This window comes from Euprymna scolopes, chromosome 20 (assembly GCF_053919585.1).
Source record: "Euprymna scolopes isolate OS-2025 chromosome 20, ASM5391958v1, whole genome shotgun sequence".
Lineage (NCBI taxonomy): Eukaryota > Metazoa > Mollusca > Cephalopoda > Sepiida > Sepiolidae > Euprymna > Euprymna scolopes.
The window spans coordinates 90,893,417-90,917,308 of NC_136501.1; the positions used below are offsets into that span (position 1 = coordinate 90,893,417).

The 23,892-nt window shown below is 30.4% G+C and overlaps 1 protein-coding gene across 12 annotated transcripts in view; it reads left to right on the forward strand.

Moving 5' to 3' along the window:
* Positions 1-23,892, forward strand: part of LOC145241644 (myosin light chain kinase, smooth muscle-like) — a 224,373-nt gene that overhangs the window by 130,411 nt on the left and 70,070 nt on the right. For 6 of the 12 annotated variants that reach the window (XM_080104772.1, XM_080104775.1, XM_080104779.1 and 3 more), the window contains 6 exons: positions 2,296-2,380; positions 3,618-3,818; positions 7,100-7,441; positions 9,135-9,287; positions 12,819-12,945; positions 18,202-18,369. In XM_080104772.1, coding sequence (XP_079960898.1) covers positions 2,296-2,380; positions 3,618-3,818; positions 7,100-7,441; positions 9,135-9,287; positions 12,819-12,945; positions 18,202-18,369 — 1,076 coding nt within the window. Of the gene's footprint in view, positions 1-2,295; positions 2,381-3,617; positions 3,819-7,099; positions 7,442-9,134; positions 9,288-12,818; positions 12,946-18,201; positions 18,370-22,703; positions 22,738-23,892 lie in introns of all 12 variants that reach the window. The other 6 variants (XM_080104782.1, XM_080104777.1, XM_080104774.1 and 3 more) reach the window with 2 other exon arrangements.

The window sequence follows — 23,892 nt, forward strand, 5'->3', positions numbered from 1 at the left end:
TAAAATTCATCCAGTAATTTTGTTTTTATAAAATAAATTCAACTTTTGATATCATGTGGTAAGGTTGTCAACATCTAAATCAATTTCATCACTGCTTAACTCCCTTTAATATACCTCTTCATAAACAGATTTAGGCGCTTCTACACTATTGGGTTGAATTTCACATGAAAACAATGGTATCTGCGTATTCCTCGTATTTTTACGATGATTATATCCAAAAATGATGAAAATCGGTAAGGTAGAAAATTATTTATTAAAAGAAAATAAAAAAAACAGAATTTGATGAAAACGATCGTAAGACACAGGCGAGTTTAAAAGGGAGGTAATTTTCCGTTTTTGTTTAAACAAAATAGCAGCAATTTTTCACCTGCTACTACGATTGAGTGTTTTTTTTTTTTAAATAATTCAGTAATATTCAGGTAATTTCGACTGCATATTTTGGAAGCTTACATTGTAATTTATCAGAATTGACAAAAAAAAATCAGTTGAAATCATTGTTATTTTTTTTTATCTAAAAACTCCATTTATGGACTACAAAATCTCGTCCCAATAGTGTAGAAGCGCCCAGATTTTAAATTAAATTAGATGCGAAAAAAAAAGGATTCTCTTCCTTGAATACCGTAATTATGGCAACGTTTTTTCCGCATAATATTAAGTTTAGTTTATTTTGTAAAAACAAAACTACCAAATGAATTAATGTAAAATTTGATGAAATGTAGGTATAATGTAAAAAACCGAATTTGCTGTTTAAAGAAATGATGTAATTGAACATAACTTCTCTTCAATTTCTTTCGATAAAGGAAAATGTTTACACTCTCAAAATTTTCTTAGCCAGAATAAGTATATTCAGAAAAAAAATAAAGCAAAATAAAATATATTCGTACCAAGAAGTTAATGGAAGGGAAAAAACAAAAATATGCTAAGGAGTATAGCATAAAGCTTTCTTTGCTGTTTAACAGCCATGTTCCATCCAACTGTAACACTGGAAAAGCACCAAAAATTCTACTTTTTTTTTATTTGTAGAAATAATGAGATATTTATAAGCATTTCGATAAAGAAACTCTTCATTGATCTGCCTGTCCATTTAAAGCAGTAATTTTATGGCTAAACACTCAGAAAGGACGCATTTTATTTTAGATTGTCTACGTTTGGTATTTGAAATAACATTTTGATCAGCAAATCCACCGATTGCATATCCAGTTTATTTAGATGTTCATATACGCCCTTTTTTTTTTTTTTACCACTGATACTAACTGTCTTTTTCTTTTAATTTTTTTTTATTTATTTATTTATTTTATTTTTTTTTTTTTTTAGAATTTGTAATCAATTTGAAATTAACGTAATTTTAGTTTGCATATTTTTGCTTGCATTTTTTTTTAGTCCATTTCAGAATTAGAAACTGTTACTAATCCATTTAACAGTCACATATTACCTTTAATGAATGATGAATGAAAGCACTTTTTTTTTTTTTTTTTATAAATCACTATCAAGATTAAAAAATACTGGAGGATAAGGATTACTGAGATGGATAGATTGATATCTGAATGATGACGAATACTATGAGAAGATTGAAAATATCCGCGTATCACTCACTCAAAACAACAGCTGACCCTGAGAACAGCAATTCTTCCCCCTTTGTCAAAAACATTCATAGAATGTGAGGATTAAAGAGCAAAATAAGATGAAGCAAGAATTACAAGAAAGTAAATCCAAAGTCCAGTTTCTACTCTCCAGAAATTATTAAAAAAAAAAAAAACACTTTCAAAAATATGTTAATCATAATTTATTTTATCATTCCTCAGTGATGATTTAAGACATGTATTGCATGGAGAGAAATTATACGAATATATGATGTGTCTTAAAGACCAGCTTAGATCTGATTACCTCAGTTAGATTAAAGCTGAACAGTATAGTGAGACTTTGTTAGTTTGGTCACAATGAGAAAATGGACAAGAATGCTTATGTTTGCACATGTAGAGCAGTTGACATAGCATGGTCAGTTGGTAAGGGAAAACGAAGGAAAACATTGGAGGAAATGATACGAGTGGATTTAAAACAAAAATGGATAAAGAAAAACCTGGCTAGGGATACCTATAATGAATGCTAAACCAAATATTATAGATTTCTTGTGTACCCAGTGCTGATCGGTACCACAAATAAATTGAAAATAAATCTCTGCATATGCTAAATGTGTATTTTAAACTGGTTATATTTTATTTATAGTTATTTTGTTTTTGTTTTGTTTTTTGTCTTTCTTTATGCATATACATCTGTATATTCCGTTTCCTACCACAGACACATCAATATTCGACGGAAGAGATGTAAAAATTTCAACTGAAAATTTCGAAGACTTTTACATTCTTCAAGATAAGGTTGGCAAGTAAGTATTGCAAATAAAATTAATAAGTAGAAACGAATATAGATTCAAATTTAAACGTCTCAGCTCCATGAATTTCTCTCTTTCTTTATATACCTTTACTTTTGTAGAATGCTGGCTTTTTCTTTTCTGACAAGAAGCATTTAGCTTCGAAATGCCATGGCCTAAAGAGGTTACTTCCTTATTCCTCTTTCTGTAACTCTTATTGACTTAATAATGTAATAAAGTTCCCATGTAACTTTACACTTTATCTTATTCTCTCTCTCTCTCTCTCTCTCTTTCTATATAATATATATATATATATATATATATATATATATATATATATATATATATATATAAAAAGAGAAAGAAAATTAAAACTCTAAATTGAACTTTACAATCAAAATTTATTGTTCGACTGAATACTCCAAAAAGCAATTTACAAAGCCTTATTCCGTGGAGTTTCAAAGAATGCTATTCTTGTTATTCTTTTCATCAGAGGACAGAAAGAAAACTATTTTTTTCTGTATGTTAATATATATATATATATATAACCACACATAAAAAAAATAAGCGGTAAGATGAACGTGTGTGTATGTATATATATATATATATATATATATATATATATATATATATATACATATACTTCAGAATAAAATTGTCCAACAATCAAGCTGGTAGGGAAGCCTGTGATTATAAGATTTATAAAATATTACTGGCAGTAATATTCTATAAGAATTGTTCGATATACAAGATCTATCTTGCTCTGAGTTGAGATATATATATATAAATAAATTACTATTTTTTTCTTTTATTTTTAATTTATTTAAAAAAATTTCCGTTAACTTCTTCCTTTTTTATTGCTTGTCTCTCAGGTCTTCTACATCTGAAGTTGATGTTTTAGCAAAATCCTTATATATTATTTTTTTTTTTATTGGAATCCTTTGAGATGAGTAATTTGTATATTTATTTACTTGCGGACTGTTATCCTCATCTTTATAATTGTTGTTTCACATCGTTTCAGTCAACTATTCCTTTAGCCTTCTTCAGGTGGTTAACCACAACAGGATAGGAATGCTGAGTCTCTTGAGTATATCCTCAGTAATTACTGCCTTCCATAGTTGTTGTTGAAATATTGTGAAACAATAACTGTGAAGATGAGGATGAACAGTCTGCAAATAAATAGAAAAATCTTGTTCAAAAGTTTCTATTTCGCAGTTGTAAAACTAATATCTTTTTTTCTACTTGCTATTAGAGGTCGGTTTGGAACTGTCCACAAATGCATTGAGAAATCCTCAAACCGACTTTGGGCCGCCAAGATAATCAAATGCAAAGAGAAACAAAAACCTGATGTGCGAAATGAAATCAACATCATGAATGGATTGACTCACAGTAAAGTGTTGCGTTTGTGGGATGCATATGAGTCTCCCACTGGATTTATTATAGTCACTGAATTGTAAGTATCTGTGTACAAAACTTATTAACAATTATCAGTTTAATGTCCATTTTATATGTTGGCATGTGTTGGACAACTTCAAGAAATTAACTTCTAAACTAATTTATCTCTGGCTAGGTCTTTATTTATCTTTCTCTCAAATCCATCCTTCTTACTTTTTGCCATACTCTCCTTGGCCTTTCACTGTGAACGGGATCTGCTACTTTTACTATTTTGTGCCTACTAATGGTGGGACTTTGACTTTGAGGGTTGGAGATGATGGCTGAAATTGGGTTGAATTTGATTGTTTGAAAGCATTTGAGATTGATTTGAAAATCTCCATGTTTGTTCACATTTTAAATTGTTGCATGTCAATAGAGTTACAAGCAGGAAGGTAATTTATAAAATAAATGGCTTCAGACAAAAATTGATTAGAGTAGAACATCTTCCAGCATCTAGGGATCTCTAGCATAAAGAGATGGGATTTTGCTAGTCAAGGGTATTTGTATTAAGGCAGAGTACACATGCAGGAACTTGATTGGAGGCACATTTTATAAAACAAACACTGGGAAGCAACACTGCAATAGCAGATGGAGCTTGGCAGGTAATGCAGAAGGACTTGTTAGATTAGAAATTCATAAGAAAGGTGATAGAAGCTAATTGTTGGTTAAGCACCATGTTATAGCCAGCTATGAAGCAGCCCTGTGGTATTATTTTAAAGATAGGGAATTCTTGTAAAGAAACTTTGTTCATAGAAGTTCTGTTTAATTTTAAGTACACAGGAAGAAAGGAAAATTCTTTACAATGGTGGTAGCTAGACGAGTTTATGTTGAAGTAAGAAATCTTTATAGAGAACACTTTGACTCAAACCTTGAAACTGGTGTACTGGAACCTGATAAGAACCCCAGCTTATGTATGTAATGTTTTCACCTGAAATGTGTTGGTTTAAAAGATGAGCAATCTTCACAAGCACGAAATAAACTAGTGTTTATTCCTCCATTTGCAAAACTGTCTCGCTCAATGATAGACAACTCCACATTTCTGAAACAGGAGTTACTTCCCTTGGCTAGCACCTAATAGTGTTTCTATCCCAAATTGTAACTCAAGTTTAAGAAAGTGGAATTTGAAGTTTGATTAAATAAACGGGCGCTTATGTAGACGGATACTTAAATCTAAGGGAGATAATCAGCATAGACATAGCAAAAATAAGCATATTTTGCAAGGTATAATTTGGGACGCTGAAATAATTAGAATAATGAAAGAATGTTAAATGAAAAAAATAAAAATAATTACACGATTACTAGCCGAGTTCCAGAAATTGCTGAAGCAGTTTACAAAAAGGAAACAAGTTAGCGATCAAACAAGGTTAGTTCCAGAAATTGCCGAAGCAGTAAAAACAAATATACACAAATATTATACCTGCAAGCACCGGGTGAAGTTAGTCCCAGAAATTTAAAAGAGAAAACAAGTTAATCAACAAACTTAAAAATATAACTATGTTAAGTAACAAAATAAACTTATTAATTAACGTACACAAAACAAAAGTAAACAACCTGTTACAATGAAACCATGTTAATTAATCAACAACAAAAATTAAATGAAGTTGTTAATTAATCAACAACAAAAATTAAATAAAGTTGTTAATTAATCAACAACAAAAATTAAATGAACTTGTTAATTAAGAAAAATAAAAACTTTTTCGAAATATTTAAACTGTCATTTTAATTTTTTTAAACGAAAATAAAACATTTTTTAAATAAGAAATTTGTTTTTATTTTAGGTAATCAGTCAGTGTTAGGATGATTAAAACTTTTTTGAAGGAGATTTTGAAGTATTTAAATCGTCAATAACAATCAAGAAGTTGTTCTCCAATTAGCCAATGAAAAAAAGAAGAGAGAAAAAAAAAACGAATATTTTATCTTGATCAGAATCTTTGAACACTGACTGATTACCTAAAATAAAGAAAAACAAATTTTTTAATTTTTTATTTTCGTTTAAAAAAAAATTAAATTAACGATTTAAATACTTCAAAATCTCCTTCAAAAAAAATTTGTTTTTGTTAATTAACAAGTTTATTTTTGTTTTTGATTAATTACCATCGTTTCATTGTACCTATTTACTATGCCTCCCCGCGGGACAGAGTTAGACACCAGGGTTGTTTTTTAATGTGGAGAAAAGGTACAAAAATAAAAAATTGTCTCAGTCGTGAAGGACTGCTCCTCCACCGAAAGAGAACAAGAAATGGAAGTGCAGCATCTGAAGAACAGATACTACACTTTGATCTTGACCGAAATCGTTTCATTGTAAAAGGTTGTTTACCTTTTGTTTTGTGTACGTTAATTAATAAGCATCCCAAATTATACCTTGCAAAATATGCTTATTTTTGTTATGTCTATACTGGTTATCTTCCTTAGATTTAAGTATTCGTTGACATAAGCGTCAATAAACAATGCTTGTGTAGATTAATTATTATTTAAACCAACACATTGAAAACATTATGTACTTACGTGTCATGTCAAAATTAGTATGAATTTCAAAAATTATGAAAAATGATCCAATATTTTTAGCAAAAAAAAAAAAAAAAAATCCACAATTGTGTCCTATTTAAAAATTGTGGACCCTTATTTTAAGTTAAGGGAGATAAGTTTGTCATACTGAATTGGCCCCATAATTTTTCTATATTAAAACATATGATAAAACCCGGTAATTTGATGAATTCTATTTTTAATTGTAATTTCTACTGGATCATTTTTCATCAGTTTTGGAATTTATACTAATTTCGACATGAAATGTAAGTATGTAATATTTTCACCTGAAATGTGTTGGTTTAAAAGTTCAGGAGTCTTTACAAGCACAAAATAAATAAACTTGTGTTCATTCCACCATTTACAAAATTCTCTCTCTCTCTCTCTCTTTCTGACAAACAACCTCACACATTTGAAGTAGGAGTTATCTACCTTGGCTAGCACCTCTCCAAATCCTACTAAAACTTATTTGTCTCCTTCAGTGGGAAAATGTAATTCAAGTTTGGAAAAGTGGGGTTTGAAGTCACTGCTGTAGAGGAAGAGCACTCTGGTCAGGCAAAAATTGCCTAGGAAGATTTGATAACCAGTGAGAGTGCCCTATTCGATTAGCAATAAACTAAACTCTTCTCTAAGAATGAGAAGGTAAAGCCTGGGAAAGTAGATCTTCTAGAAATGTATGGAACCATTAAGAACCCATTTTTAAACTGTGTCTGCATTCTTTTATCTTTATTTTTAAATAACAATTGCAATTTTAGTTTTTTCTTTTTTTTTCTTCAGTGTTTGCGGTGGTGAGTTGTTTGAACGGATTGTTGACGACGATTTTGTCCTAACAGAATCGGACTGTGCACACTTCATGCACCAAATTTGTGAGGGTGTCTGCTACCTTCACGCCAAGAACATCATCCATCTTGATCTCAAGCCAGAAAACATCCTGTGCATTGCAAAGAGCAACAATTTGATTAAGATCATCGACTTTGGTTTGGCGAGGTGCTTACAACCTGGAGACAGTATCAAGGTTCTTTTTGGAACGCCAGACTTCATCGCCCCCGAAGTTGTCAATTACGATGAAATCAGCTATGCCACTGACCTTTGGAGCTTAGGGGTCATTTGTTATGTGCTGTAAGTAAAAAGGGTTTCTTTGTTTTTTTTTCTGTTGTTTTTAAATGATAGTGAATCAAAGACCTAGGTTCTGTTGTATTTGAGCAGTACCAAATAAAAGAATTAGTAAATTGAATCAGTACATCTAAAATAGATGAAACTACAAGTAATAATAGCAAATAAATTAAATTAAATATAAACTAAATTAAAAAAATAAATTAAATATAAACTAAATTAAAAAATCAATAAATCAATTTTAAATAATATTTCGAAATAGAACAATTTAAACAATTCTATTAAAACAAAGAATTAATAACAAGGAGATAATTATTAAAATAGATTTTATTTAATGTAATATGTAAATGAGTTTACTTCTTGAATGTGGATTTTCATTTGAATAAATAGTATATATAGAAATCATTCTGGAATGAAAAACCTTTTATTTAAAGATAAAATAATTGTGAAACGAACTGCAGGATGTTCTTGCAGTGGTTGGAATGCTGGTCAGGTGTTAATATGACTCGGCAACGATCTGGTGTTAGGTCAGGCTGAGGCAGAGGCGACGATGTCAAGAATGTGGCTTGTGTGTTCTGGTGTCTGGATTACATATGTGGTGGTGGCGATGACAGGAATGTGGTGTACTGTTCTGGTGTCTGGGATATGGGTGCGGCGCTGGCGCAGTAATTTTAATAGCTGTTGTCGCTGGCAGGTGATGGAGCGAGGTTCACAGCTTGACACGCTGGGCCAATCTGCCTGCTTATTTAAAATGCTGTAATTTTTATACCCGTTTGGCGAACGTAGATGTAGACAAAGGCAGTTTTATCGCTAGTGGGCGTTTTCGCTTTTTATTTGTGTTTGTTTTTTGTGTTTTAATGTGGGGGGAGTCTGTTTGATGTTTGTATACATGTGTTATATCAATTTAAAGCTAAGAAAGTTGTGAATGTGTTCTAGTCCTGTTGCAGTGTTTTGTGAGATAATTATTTGTGTTTATATGCTGCCGGAGTTGCGTTTGCTGTGATGTTTGTGTTTTGTATTTTGATTTTTCTTTTGTTGTCTGGCTTCCTCTGGCGGTTTTCTTTGTTGAGGCGTGGAGCAAGTTATTCCGTTGATTTGTGTATATAAAGAAATGGGCTTTGATGTTAAAACGATTTTGAAATTAAAAGAAAATAAAAAAATAAGATTGAGTATTTTACACTTAGAATATCAATGTATTAATAATCATTTTTTGATGCTTATTTTCATTGGTAATCTTTTAGACCAACACATTTCTGGTGAAACCATTATTATACATAATTGAATGCCATAGCAAAATTAGTAAAAAATTGCAAATATTTATCCAGAAGATGTGCTAGATGTATTTTTAACAAAAAATAAAAAATCATCCAGGATTACATTCTTTAAAAATGTTTTAAAATGTTGGATTCTTAATTTAAGTCAAGGGTTATCTCCCTTGTTTGTCATACTGAATTGGTTGCACACTCTTCCACATTAAAACATGCAATAAGACTCGATAATTTGATAAACTTTAGTTTGACTTGTAATTATTTTTCTACTGGATTATTTTTCATATTTTTTTTTTTATACTAATTTCTACATGACATGTAAGTACATAATGTTTTCACCTGAAATGTGTTGATTTAAAAGATTACTAATCTACATAAGCAACCAATTGTTTTTTTGGTATTGCTTTATTCCAAACTCTTTTTATTTCTAGGTTATCTGGTTGGGCTCCATTTACTGGAGAAACGGATTCTGAAACTTTAGTGAATGTCACCCAAGCCAAATATGATTTTGATGAAGACATTTTTGAAGATATTTCTGAATTGGCAAAAGACTTCATCCAAAAATTGCTTGTCAAAAACAAAGAGTAAGTTGCTTTAATAAATCATTTTTGTCATGACAATAAACAAGTCCTATAAATCTGGAGTTATTTCCAGTATAAGACTACCAGGAGTGGTGACAAGGCAAATCAGTTCCTTCACTTTTATTGTTCTTCAGTATTTCTATTGTGAAGCGATTTATTGAAATAAAATATAAGAAAAGGATATTATTGAAAAGTATACAATAAAAATTAACAAAATTATACCAATGAAAATAACACAATTTTTATTTGCACTTTTAATAACAAAATTAAAAAGTTTTAATTTTATTTGAAATGTGATAAGAAATGTTTATGAAATTATAAAAGTAAGTTTTTGTTTTTAATGTTAAAAAGAAAATTTTTTTCATTTGAATTTATATAATGCTTTTGAAAGTATAAAAATAAAATTTAAATCAAAATAACAAAAGTTCAAACATTATAAAAAAACGTGTTCAATACATACTCTTCCCCAAATAGTTAAAAAAAAAAAATATTTTAAAAAGTGTTTTCAATAGTTGTTTTTAAAAAAAAGGCGCAAAAAGTGTTTACAATAATTAAAGAAAAAAAAAACAATTTTAATAATTCTTAATTAAAATAAGGCAAAGCACTCTTCAATGATTATTAAATGAATGAGATCAGAAAAACGTAGGTAAAAAAAAAAGAGTACATGCTTGCTTTGTCACCATTTCCGGTAGCATATGCCGGAAATTAGGAAGTACATTAGCTGACTATAAACAAATCTGGTTAAAAAAAAAAAAATAAATAATGATGAATCAAAATTTGAGACGTTTTAATATTTAGAAAGGTTTTTAGATTCAACGATTAACAATTCAGGAGCATTATATTTAACAATTAATAATTCAAGAGCATTAGGGCAAAAAAGGGGGTCAACCCTGAAAACTAATTGTATGAGGGCCTATCTGCGAATCCAGGAGAGCAGTCTCATTTTTGGATTCATTTTGGGATAAGAATTTTTGAAAAATAGACATTTTTGGCAGTTAGCACCCCCAAAGCCAAAACAAATTAGAAGGAAAAGATTCTTTTAAATTACATATGAGTATAAAAAACAAAGAGTTGAAATCCTGGATAGAGAGAGATGTGAGAGAAAAGAAAAGGGATGGCAGGGGGTGGAATATAGATTATATTAAAAATTAAGAATAGAAAAGAAATATATATATATATTTATATATATAGAAGAGCAAACAGTTAATAAAACATGTTAAAAAACACTTTGAAAAACAGTTAAAAACATATTTAATCTGAAAAGGAAACACTTAATAAGTGGATAGTCTTAATCCGCGGAGTTTCGAAGAAATACTTTCCTTCTCATCAGAGGGTAGGAATTAGCAAAATGCGAGATTGGATTTTGCATACAAAAGTATTTGATGAAACTGCAAATAAGTCAAAGATCTTACTTGATAACAAAAAAAGTGAAGCAGAAGGAATATGGTGAAGAAAAAGATGATTACACGTGAATGGATAGTCTGGTGAAAGGTAAATTATCCAATGACGGTAAAATCCAAAAATATAAATCCAAGAAAGTTAATTGAATTTCCATTCGCACAAGTAAAATCCAAGGAAATCACATAATTGGAAGATGGTCCAAAATAATCCAAAAGGCCGAAATCCATGGAATAATTCACAAATATGTACAAGGAAAAGGGTAAAAAATTCCAATAATATTAATAAAAGAAAAATAAGATATGCGTTTGACACGGCTGCCGAGACAAAATTTTTATTATATATATATATATATATATATATATATATATATATATAAAATAAAAATTATGTATATATGTATAAAATACCAGTACAAAATATATTTTTTTAAATATATTTTTAAATATTGTACTGGTATTTTATTTTATTTATTTCATTCATCCAGAAAAAGTCTTACAATAAAAATGAAACGTTGATGAACACATAACTTGGTTTGTTCCTATTTTTATCTCGTCAGAATACTATTTCCATTATTCTCATCGTATACATTTAAGTTAAGAAGATAAAAGGTAAAGCTACTTAGGAACTTTATTAAATTATCAATTATCTTTGGTCCATGACATTTCGAAGCTAAGTGCTTCTCGTCAGAAGAGGTTTCTCCCTTATTCCTCCTTCTGTGACCTTTATTGTCTTGATAATGTAATAAAGTATCTATGTAACTTTACTTTTTATCTTTTTAATGTATTCTATTGTTTGCTCCTCTTAACCGAGTAGTGCTTTATTACGTTACCATTGAAAAAGTTGATTTTTCAACTTAAGTTTATCACTAGGGCTATGACAACAGAATATTCTTTTCATTGTTTTGACTCTCGAGTATATATCCGACACAGTTAGACAACTGAGAACCACATCACTCTATATAAAAGCATATAAGATATCAACGGATACGCACTCGAGAGTCAAAACAATGAAAAGAACATGCTGTTGTCCTTGCCCTACTGATCACACACACACATTCATACATAATGTTTATATTTATCACACACACACCCACACATATATATATATTCACACATAATGTTTATATTTATCTTACACACACACACACACACATATATATATTCACACATAATGTTCATATTTATCACACACACACACATATATATATTCACACATAATGTTCATATTTATCACACACACACACATATATATATTCACACATAATGTTTATATTTATCACACACACACACATATATATATTCACACATAATGTTTTTATTTATCACACACACACACACATATATATTCACACATAATGTTTTTCTCTTTCAGCCATCATGAATAGCAGTCTGAGTCTTTTTTTTAACATATATAAACTATATTTTTCAAAAACATTAAGGTCCTGAATATGACCTTAAACTATATCCGATGGTGAGGCCCCAGCTTGCGGGTTTTGGGGAGTGTGGAGCCACTCTTTAATTGCCATGGCTCCCAGGTCCACTCTGACCCGGAGTGGTAGTACCTGTTAGGGTCCCAACTATGGGTTAAATAGAAACCGACTTGAAAAAAAAAACAAATATATTCTATTCAAAAATTTTTTCTTCAAAATCACTGAATTCGGCATTAAATAACCTGAAAAGGGTTGATATGCCGTAAAACCAAAACAACCAACAAAAACATTAACAATTATGTTTATGTCTACAGACACTAGTGTTTCGTGCTTACGCAATTATCAGTATAAGAAGTGATAATTACTGCTGGTCAGAAGATTTGAACCTCGTCACAAAGCCACATTTGACTTTATATAAACGCATTCTTCTGGCATTTCGAAAACACGGCAGATAACACACGGATTTGCATTAACTTTTTTTTTCAACTTTACATCTTGGCGAGGAAAAAAAGAAATACAAAATTCTGACGAAAGAGTATAACTCCGAAATATATTAATTTCAAACAATTTGTTTATTTTATTTTATTTTATTTCTTTTTCATGCATTGTAATTCATCTTTAAAACGTATTTTATATGTAATTTAAATTTTAAAAAATGTGTATATGTATTCACACATAATGTTCCCAAACTTTTTCTCTTTCAGCCATCGTATGACCATCCAGGATTGCTTGAAACACGAGTGGTTGGCATTGGATACAGTCGATGGTCAAATCATGAAGCGATTGAGCACTGATAAACTGAAGACTTTCATTGCTAGGCGCAAATGGCAGGTATGTTGATAACCCTCATTTATAATGATGTCTTTTCATTCTCTGTAATCTGAGTTATAACGTTATTCTTATGAAAAGAAATTAGTCCATTTACTTTGGGATTTTCAATAATGACAATTTTTTTTTTTTTTTTTTTGATTGCGGAAACTTTAAATATAATGAACGTGTAGCAAGTTAGGTAAAATTGTATGTGTATATAAAAGCACATCTGTATGATTGAGACATATGTATATATATATATATATATATTTATATACTGCAAATTTTCATTCCTGTTACCACAAAAAGTCGATCTGCAATCATGATTTTTTTTTTTAATATATGTGCAAATTTTTATATTTACTTTTTCCATAAATGTCTATGTGTTTCATTATAGATATAGCTAATGTTGCCATCAGAGACTGGGAAATATTATAGACGATCACATAAGTTGAGGGAATAGAAAAAGAAAAAAATTGTTTCGGAGAAGAAAAATATAAAATTCAGAAATTACACTAGTGTGAATATTTTTGAATTTTGGATTTTATGCTGTTTTTTCCAGGAAGCAATTTTTTCCCCCTTTTTATTCCATCAACTTATGTGTAACTATCTATAATATTTCTGTGTCTCATATGATTTGTGTGATGGCAACATTGGCTATATACACAATAAAACATGTGTAAAACACATATGGAAAAAACTATACATTAATAAAAAATAAATGAAAATTATGATTGTGGATTAACTTTTTATGGTAATTAGAATGAAAACAATAATACATCTTCATTGAGTGATTGTATCATCGACTATATGCACAATGAAAGATGTGTAAGGCATGAAAAAGTAAATATAAATATTCATCTAATAAATATTGATTAAAAAAAAAAAATTTACTTTTTGAGACAACTGGAATCAAAATTTATAACCATTGAGTTTATTATAACAATTTTGACTATTTTATAAGAAATGTATATCTTAAAGTATACATTTTTAACTTCACTCTGTATATATAAATTTAAATATCTATAGGTTCACTCAAAAGTTAGGCTAATAGATCAAAGTATGTACATTTCTAGATCTGAAAATATTTAATAAATGTTGCAAGTTTAAATATTTTTATGCATCGAGAGGGGAAAAAGGAATGTGTAAGTAATATTTTTTTTTTTTTTGTGTTCGCAGTCGTTTTTAATTTTTTTTTTTTTTTTTTTTTTGTATTTGATGGGGAAAAAATTCAGGAAACCTTTTGAAAACATCTTGAATTTATTAATCAAGAAAAAAAAATGTATGTTTGAAAATGGACAGAAACAATTGTATGAATAAAAATATTTTTAAACAAATTGAGAACATTTATTAAATTATATATTATTTTAAGATTCACCTTGAGAAAAAATTTTTAATCAAAAATTTTCTCTAAAGACATTTTTTGATAGGACTCTTAGGTTCAAACTTGCAAAAAAATAGTATGATACAATAAACGTATTAGTTTTTGTTTTTGTTTTTTTAGATTGTAACAAAAATTTATTTTGAAATTGATTTCTTATATATAACAGCCTCTAAACATGTTTAAACAGGACTTTGTTGACTCCCCCCCCCACACACGAAAAAACATGATTTTTTCTGATATTTAGCTTATTAACATCCTGCACTATTCATTCCTGACAAATAATGCAGGGTGTTTGAAATATTGAATTATCATAAAAAATTATTAAAATAAATTTTATCTTTTTATATATAATTATTACTATAAGTATGTTTTAATTTTTATTTTATGTATATGAAATAGTTATCCACAGACACGTTTCGCCAGTATTGCAGCTCATCAGCATAGCAGACTATGGTAGGATTGACCCTATGCTAATGGTGTGGTGAGTGGCCACAGATGGCACGTGCCCACTGTACGCAGAAACAATGCTATGCCAAGCTTCGGATAGAAAAATAATGCAATTTAGATGTTGTTGGGAGTCAAAGGTGGCATAATAAAAGACATATTTTTTGTTCCACTTTTAGCTTGAAGATGCCACCTCGATTACGTGTGATGTGATTTTGTCATTGGTGAAAGAAAAAAAAAGAGACTACTGCTTATGTGAAAAGCAAATGTCTTCGTTGTGGCACAAAACAACAAAAATAATCCTAGTCAAGTCTGCATTTTCTTTTCAACTTTAAATAAATAATTTACATTATTGAAATAGGAATAAAGTGCAGATTCCCATGTTTGACAGAAAGATTCCCGAGTTCGACAAGATACACCTGAAAAAAAAAGTTGGAGGTTACATGGACTGAAAGGTTGTGAAAATAACACTCAAAATGAGAACTGTAGTCTAAAAAATCCAAATAATATCAATAATCGTTCTCTTGTATCATAAAGCTTAGAAGATGATGATATTACAAGAAAAACAACCACTTTCCATTTTATTGATATATATTATTATCTGAAGATTTATTAAGAGAAAAATTCTTTAAACAAAAATTTTCCCCAAAGAAACTTCTTCATAAGAATCTTATAACAGCCTATCAGCACATTATACGGCATAATCACATTGACACACCAGTTCCCGTTAGATCACCAAAGTTAAGCAACATTGAGCCTGGTTATTACCAGATGGGTGACCAGTTTAGGAATTCCAGGTGCTGTATGTAGGAGGATGGCCATACCTCCCTGCAAGAGTGGCAAAAACCTAATGTCGCCATCTCCCCTTTCGGGGATATACATGCGACTGCGGACTGCTTGTGAATTTCATACTCCCATGAAACTTTCTCCTTTGGAGGAAGCCGGTTAAATTTGCATAGGGTTAATGCCATTTCCATTTTTCCATATTAACACATTTAAACAGCACTTTGTTCATCCCCCCCCCCCCACAAATCATGGTGGGTCAATATTTAGAATATTAAAATCTTGTGCATGGACGACTTCCGTATTGTTCATTCTTGACAAATAATGCAAGGTGTTTGAAATATCGAGTTAAGATAAATAGAGGCTCCATTTGAAATTCTGTGCAGATTCCCGAGTTTGACAGAAAAATTTAAGAGTTTGACAATCGGAGGTTGCATCGACCAAAACATTGTGAAAATAACACTCAAGAAAAGAATAGTAGTCTGAAGAATCCAAATAATATAAATTAACATTCTCTTCAAATCATGAAAGGCAGAAGATGATAGTCTTACAACAAAAACAACCAATTTCCAGCACAGAAATACAGTAGAACCCCCGGATACGGCATTAAAAATTAGTAACAAAATAACATTACAGTATAGCTCTCATCTTAGGGAGGCTCCATGTTTTGACAAGCTTCTGGGTTTGACCTTTACTCCTGATCTAAAATGGAACACGTACATCAAATCCGTTGCTAAGGTCACTGGAAAAATGATGGGATCCTTCTATCGATCAAGTAGATATCTACCTGCTGATGCAATTCTCTACCTATATAAGAGCCAGATACGTCCAAGGATGGAGTATTGCTGTCACATCTGGGAAGGAACTGCTAGGAAGACCTTATCCTGCCTTGACAGAGTTCAGAATAGACTTTGTAACCTAATGGAGCATGCCCTTTTCTCTTCCCCGCAACCTGTTTCTCACAGAAGAGACGTTGCGAGTCTGTCTCTGTTTTATTGTTATTTTCATGGCAAGTGCTCGTCTGAGCTCCAATCTATGGTTCCCCCTCGCCAAACATTCACAAGAAACACTTGTTTGGCTGTAAACACTATCAATAATTTCCCCCACTCTTTATTTGTGCCTAAACCTAAACATAGATTCCATGTACAAAGCTTCTTTCTAAGAACCACACACCTGTGGAACTCTCTTCCGTTTACCTACTTTCCAGCTGGCTACAATATGGCCATCTTCAAGTCCAATGTAAACAAGTTCTTGATGAGCCGTTTCACTTAAGTAATTCAATTTACCAAATTTACACTTCTAACGGTTACTATGATATTGTCCTTTTGACCAATGTACACTCTTTAACCTTTATCCTCGAGTGGCCTCTGGGTCTTGATAAGCGGAGATTCCTTTGTAAAAAGAAAAAAAAAATGACACATGTATATAATCAAATAACATTATAAATAACACCATAAGGCGGAGTAAATACCATAACCAGTGGCCAGAAACACCTCCTATTCCACATTGTAACCCGAAAAAACGTATCCTAGAGCCACTGTATCCCTGGGTTCTACTGTAATGAAATTCAAAATGCTCCTACCAGTGCGCAATCTGGTCAGGAGATAATGAAACATACCATTTATCTGCACACCATAAAATATGCACCCCAGCTCCACTTTCAAAAAAAGTGCTTTCCTATTCTCATAACATTGTTGTGTAAGATGCATGCTTGCAACTGAGTACCACATGTCTTGAAGCAGATTACGATATAAAAATCACTTTACTTCATATATATTTTTGGAGAAAAGGGGTTGTTTACAATATAAAAAATCTTTTTTATATTAAAGAAATAGTTGGAGCAGCTTATACTATAAAATTCATTTTATATCATGTATATTATTTTGGAGAGATGGGAGTATTTACAACATTAAAATAACTTATATATATATAGAAAGTACCACTTTTCTGTAGTCAGTCTCGGAAATAGCTGAAGCAGTTTACAATATAAAAATAACTTCATTTCATATAAATATTTTTTTAGAGGTGTGGGGGATATTTAGGATATTAAAAATCGCTTTATTTTATATATAATTTATATATACTTATGAAGTCAGTCTTGGAAATGACTGAAGTAGTTTACAATATAAAAAGGGATAAAAATTTTAATGTGAGTATGTTACACACATACTTTTACTTACTACCCAGAGAGATTTTTACATCTCCAAGAAAAAAAAAATGATTAACAAAAAGAAATCGTTTGCAAAAGCCTAGACCAAGTTAAAGGCTTAAAAATAACTATTTTTAAAAAAACTAAAAAAAAAATAACTATTTTTAAAAAAACTAAAAAAAAAAAAACATGTACGGTTTTAGTTTTCTTAAATTTCAAATTTTAATATTCAATTAAGTTTGTGCTTGTTTTCTCCAAATCTATTTATTTATATTGCTTAGCATTTATTATTCATTGCATTGTTGATATTGTCAACGTTTGTGTTCATTCCAGATTATGAATTTGCCATACACACATGAAATAAATGCACCAATTTTATATTAATTCTTTTTTTATATATATTTTAATGTTTAACAAAGAAAAAAAATATTGATTTCTTTTTCTTTTTTTTTTTTTTCATCCTCCTCTCCTCATTTTTTTTTTTTTCTGCCTAAATTATCTGCCTCATTTCTAAAAGGTACCGACTCCTGCGTCTTCTCTCAAACAATCCAATGGAGGGGGACCTTCAGGAAAGGCCTTTTTAAATGGGGGGGCTGATCATTGGCATCATTCTCATCACCACCGCAAAGGGCACATGCAGACCCCTCGTAGCAGTTCTTACAGTAATGGACAGGTTCCATGGAAGGTATAAAATGGTCGGGGGTCATTTCTCTGGCTACATTCACAATAATCTTTTCTTCTCTACTCTCTGTCGCCGCTGCCTACAGCTTGCACACAAATCTCACCTCTTCACCCAGCAGCCTGTTATCAAAATTCATTTTTTTTTTTTTTTACCCCACTCATGTTTCACGTATTTGGGCACTGTATTTATTGTGTAACTTAAATTTATCGTTCGAAACTTAGAAATGTTGAACAATGATGATATTGCTGAATTTTTGAGATTAGGATTGGTTTTTCGTATTTGGATTCATCGGACTACTGTTCTCATCTTGAATGTCATTTTTACAACATTTTGGTCGATGTGACTTTCAATCTTCTTTAGGTGTATCTTGTTAAACTCAGGAATGTTTCTATCGAACTCGGGAATTTAAACAGAATTTCAAATGGAATGGAAGCAGCACATATGCTGGGAGACAATCAATTACTAAGTAGACATATTATATAATTTAACACGATATAGGAACCTTTACAACTGTACTGACACGCAGAAGTTCAAGTGTAATGTGAACAGACATCTTGCTGCTCATCTCTCTTCATAATACCCCTGCAACTTATGTCTCTGATAGTATCCCTCTACTTTAAAGTGGCACTTTGCCTTGTTTGGGGTGAAAATTTAATTTTTAAAAAATTTTTTTAAATTATAAATAATATATAATATGTAATATATATATATATATATATATATATATATATATAAAAAATAAAAATTACAATTAAATTTACCAAAATGATCCAAGATGGTAAAATTAAAGTATATTATAAATATTAAAGATAGTGACGTTTACAACTTCAAATAAAGAAAGTCGGAGGTTATATCGATCAAAACCTTGTGAAAATGACACTCAAAATGATAACGGTAGTCCAAAGAATCCAAATAATACGAATGTTAACACTATTCAAAACTTAGCTTCTCAAATTTATGACTCAAAACTTGGTGTTAGACAATGATGATGCTATTTGAAACTTATATTTAACTCTTCAAATCTATGGTTTAGTCTTTCTGAGAATTTTTCAGAAAAGCAATTGTAGTTTTTTGTTATTTACAATCACATTTGTGACTGTGATTATTAGGGTTGCAGATCAACAAGATATAATGTTTGGCTCTAAAGCCTAGAATCCCAAAATATCCAACTCTTATTTTAACCAACGCCTATCATTCAACCTATTCCAAAAACTCTAACTCTGAAATCATGGTTATTAATATGTCAGTTGTGTTGTTCTTCAATTTCAAGAATCTGTTTCCAGAGTCTGAAGGTGTAAAGTCTGACTGACTTCTGGGATTCCAAAAATTCCAATAGCAACTCTGACTCATAGAATTTTCAAATATTCAGCTTCAACTCCTTATTTTAAAATCTTCCAACAACTGTTAATTTTTTTTGTAGATTAAAAAATCCAACTCTAACTTCTAGCATCTTGTCAGTGGGACGTAAAGGACACTGTGAATTAAGAACCAGATTTTATCATTTATATGAGAGTGTGGGAGAATTTATTGATAGTGATATTGGCTAGACAAATGTTTTGTGAAAGATTGGCGAGGGGGGGGGGGCAAAAATTGGAGCTCAGTCGAACACTTGCCATTAAAATAACGATAAAGCAGGGACAGGCTTGCAACGTCTCTTCTGTGGGAAAGAGGTTACAGAGAAGAGAAAAGGGCATCGTCTACTAGATTATATAGTCTGTTTTAAATGGAGATTTTTGCAGTGTGCATTACATTTAAATTTCTGCATGTTGGTACAGTTAGTGAAATGGGGAGCAAGGAAGGGCCTAAAAATGGTTGATGTGCTGTAAGACAAAACCAAACCAAACCTTCCAAAAGCTTCAACTCTGTAACCCTAGTTATTATTGTATTTTACCAGTTGCATTGTTCTTTAACTCCTTAAAAATCTGTAAATATTCAGTTTATCTGTGGATTTTTCAGAGATTAAGAAATGTAGTCAGATTTTTTGTATTCTTAAAAGTTCAACTCGTTCGAAAAGCCTTGGTGATAGATAAAAGTAGATGAAATGTCTGAAATTTAAACATTTTCATCCCCAAATTAAATACCTATCCTCAAGACAATGCTAGCTTATTATTGAGTATTATTTAAAATAAATATCCAAACTTTCCTTAGAAAATAAGATGTGATACAAGGCCAAAATTAAGTGGCGTGGGATGAAGGTCGGCGGTCTTGGTTTATTCTCTAAACTAGTTTCAGTCACCGAAATACCACATACACTCTATAGGTAAAACCTACTCAACATTATCCTCAATTTTTTTTTTTTTTTGTGTGTGTGGGGGGGGGTACCAAGGGTTTACCACATATCAAGACCCGGAAGCCACTCGAGGATAAGGGTTATTGTGTGTATTGTAGTCATTAGGACACTTGCATAATCGTTTGTAGTGATTACAAAGTTGGTTCAATAAGAACTTTTTTACATTGAACTTGTAGACAACGATATTGTAGTCAGCTGGAAAGCAGGCCAGCAGAACAGAGTTCCACAGGTGGACAGTTCTAAGAAAGAAGCTTTGTTCATGGAATTCATGTTTAGGTTTAGGCACTGATAGAGTGGGGGAATTTATTGATAGTGATTTTGGCTAGACGAGTGTGTTTTGTGAAAGATTGGCAAGAGGGGACCAAAAATTGGAGCTCAGTCGGACACTTGCCATGAAAATAGTGATAAAGCAGGAATAAGCTTGCAATGTCTCTTCTGTGGGAAAGAGGTTACAGAGAAGAAAAAAGGCATTGTCTACTAGATTACATAGTCTGTTTTGAACTCTGTCAAGGCAGGATAGGTGCTTTGAATAGCTACTACCTGATTAAAGGATTTATATTTGTATAGTTTTCTTGAAATCTGTCTCATTAGAGACTTTTATTTGCTTGTATTAACATTTTAGCCATTGATCTGCCTTGTCATTTTCACAAATTTTTTTCTTTAAAGCAAGTGTTTTTCTTAGTTTTTTGCCCTCTCCCCTCATTTATTTTGTTTGCTGATTCTCCAGTTTCATTCCAATATTTAAAACTGCTTGTAAAAAAGAAAATAAAATAGCCCCCCCCCAAAAAAAAAAAAATTTAGGCAGTTTTGCATTTTTTTTTTTTTTTTTTTTTCAAAACATTTTTTTTATTTTCATTTTTTAAAACTACCACCCAAAACAAGGGGAGACAATTCAAGAAGCTCTTAAAGTTTTCCAATAATGACTGTTCAAAACTATGAATTTTAATTGTTTTTACCATGCTTAAATATATTTTAATTTGTCCAGATTTCGTATATATTATTATAAAATTGTGATTTCAAAAATTAAAAAAGTATTTGAGTGCCATTAGCTAGAATTGAAACCAAAAGCAAAACTAGCATTCAAAGCTTGTGACTTTACCACTATACCAATGTGACACGCATATGAACTGATTAAAAATAAACTAAAATGAATGTACAAAATGTATAACGATTTTTTTCTATTTTGACCGCCCTTTTAATACCTTAAAAACTATTTTAACTTGCTAAAGATCGATAAAAGAACAGTCCATAAAAAAATTCAATCATTTGAGGGCCCCTAGCGCCACTCTGCGATTTTTAGTTTCGGAAGTGATAGTTTGAAAATATGAAGACGGACAGACGGACATATAGCCTTTTATATGTTAGATTTGTTACAAAAGTTTAAATTTTGTAAAAGTAAAATAAATTAAAGTTTTTGAAAAGAAAAATGTTGCACTTTTCAATAATGACTGTACAAAACTATAAATTATAATGATTATTTTTATTTACTACAAAAGTTTAATTCTCTAAAGAATTCAACAACTTTCAAGAAATTCTTGAATTGTCTCCCTCTGTTCTTAGTGGAAATCCTCAAAAATGAAAAAAATTGTCTTCAAAAACTAGAATGCATGAATGCCAAAGTTTAATATATACTTACATATTAGGTTAAAAAAAAGATAGTATGCTAAAAAATTATGCAAATTCATCCAGTATTTTTATTTAAAATTAAAAAAAAAACATTACTTTTATCAGTTAATTGCAGTTAATTTTGGGCGTCACTAAGGATGCAACTCAAACTTTTGTTCAGGCAAGAGTAGACAACCTCCTCCTTTCCCTATATTAAAAATGGCTTTCTAAATTTGCACAGGGATTAAAAAAAATACTAGATAAATTTACATAAAATTGAATGTACATTTCTTTTTACCTTACCAGGTAAGTACATAATAAACTTTTTGTGCAATTTTCGTTTTTTAAATATTGGTGTTATTTAGAGAAGCATTCATTTTTTTTTTTTATAATCTTTGGTACGTTTATAAACTTATGATATCAATTATTTATTTTAAAACAGTAACAAAAGTTGCCTCATAAACTTCCTTGCTCAGGTAATGGTTGTAAAATATCATCTTTGGGGTTAAATTTGTATTTTGGTGAATTTTTTTGGATTTATTTTATTTCTTTCAATTAGAATATTTTTTATTGCTTTTGGTTACACTATAAGTGGGAGTCTTTTTTTTTTTTTCTTTAAGTTTATTTTTCTTCCAAACCAAAAGAAAATGTTTGAATAGTACATTTTTTTTTTTAATTTCAGTTATCAAAACATTGTTTTAGTTTAAGTTTTCATTTTTCTCGCAGTTGCTTTTTCATGGGATCATTGTAGGTTCTTTTTCAGAATTACTCCTATATTAATTTCTTTTTAATCTGTATGTGATGAAACAAAAATATCATATTCCAAATATCACATAAATTGATCCAGTAGTTTTATTTTTAGTAAGAAAATCAAATGTAATGAGTATCTGAGAAATGACTTTTGGATGTCATTTTGAAAAAAAAATCTCAAGAAACAAAGTGAGGATAACTCAAAAATACTTCATACTAGATTTATGTTGTAATGCCTATGGATTCCCATTAATCGCTTAAAAATAATCTTCTTTATAAAAATAAGACTACTTGATCAATATATGTAAATTTTGGAATGTTTTCATTTTGCCATGGGTACATACATCATACAGATTTTTCATTTTTTTTTTTTTTTTTTTTTTAATTTTAATATTGGGGGATTCTGGACAACAACCAGTCATGCCACTCTGTCTTTATTGAATTTGTAGGCTGTGGTGTAGCCGAAATTTTTAATACAAATTTGAAGTAATATAATAAAAATATCTTGGCAGCACACACCAAATAATTTGCAAAAGAACAGGACTTTGACTAAAAAAAAACTTAAAATGAAGCAAATATGTTGTAAATGCATACATTTATATATTTGTTGGTCCCCCTGTAAATTCACCCTTGTTCAACCGTTCATCTGTCTGCACTTTTCTCAATAACTATGCATTGGAAATTTAAAAATTTTTGCACAAACATTAAACATGATATGAGTAAAAAAGTAACAGAATGGATTTTCTTGGTTGCCTCCCCCCCCCCCCCTAGCTGTGCATTTCAAGTTAATATGGCTAAAATTGACACATTTATGAGCTTATTAAAAAAAAAAATTAATGCCTTGGATTTGTATAAAACTTTCTGAAAAATTGTAACTAACT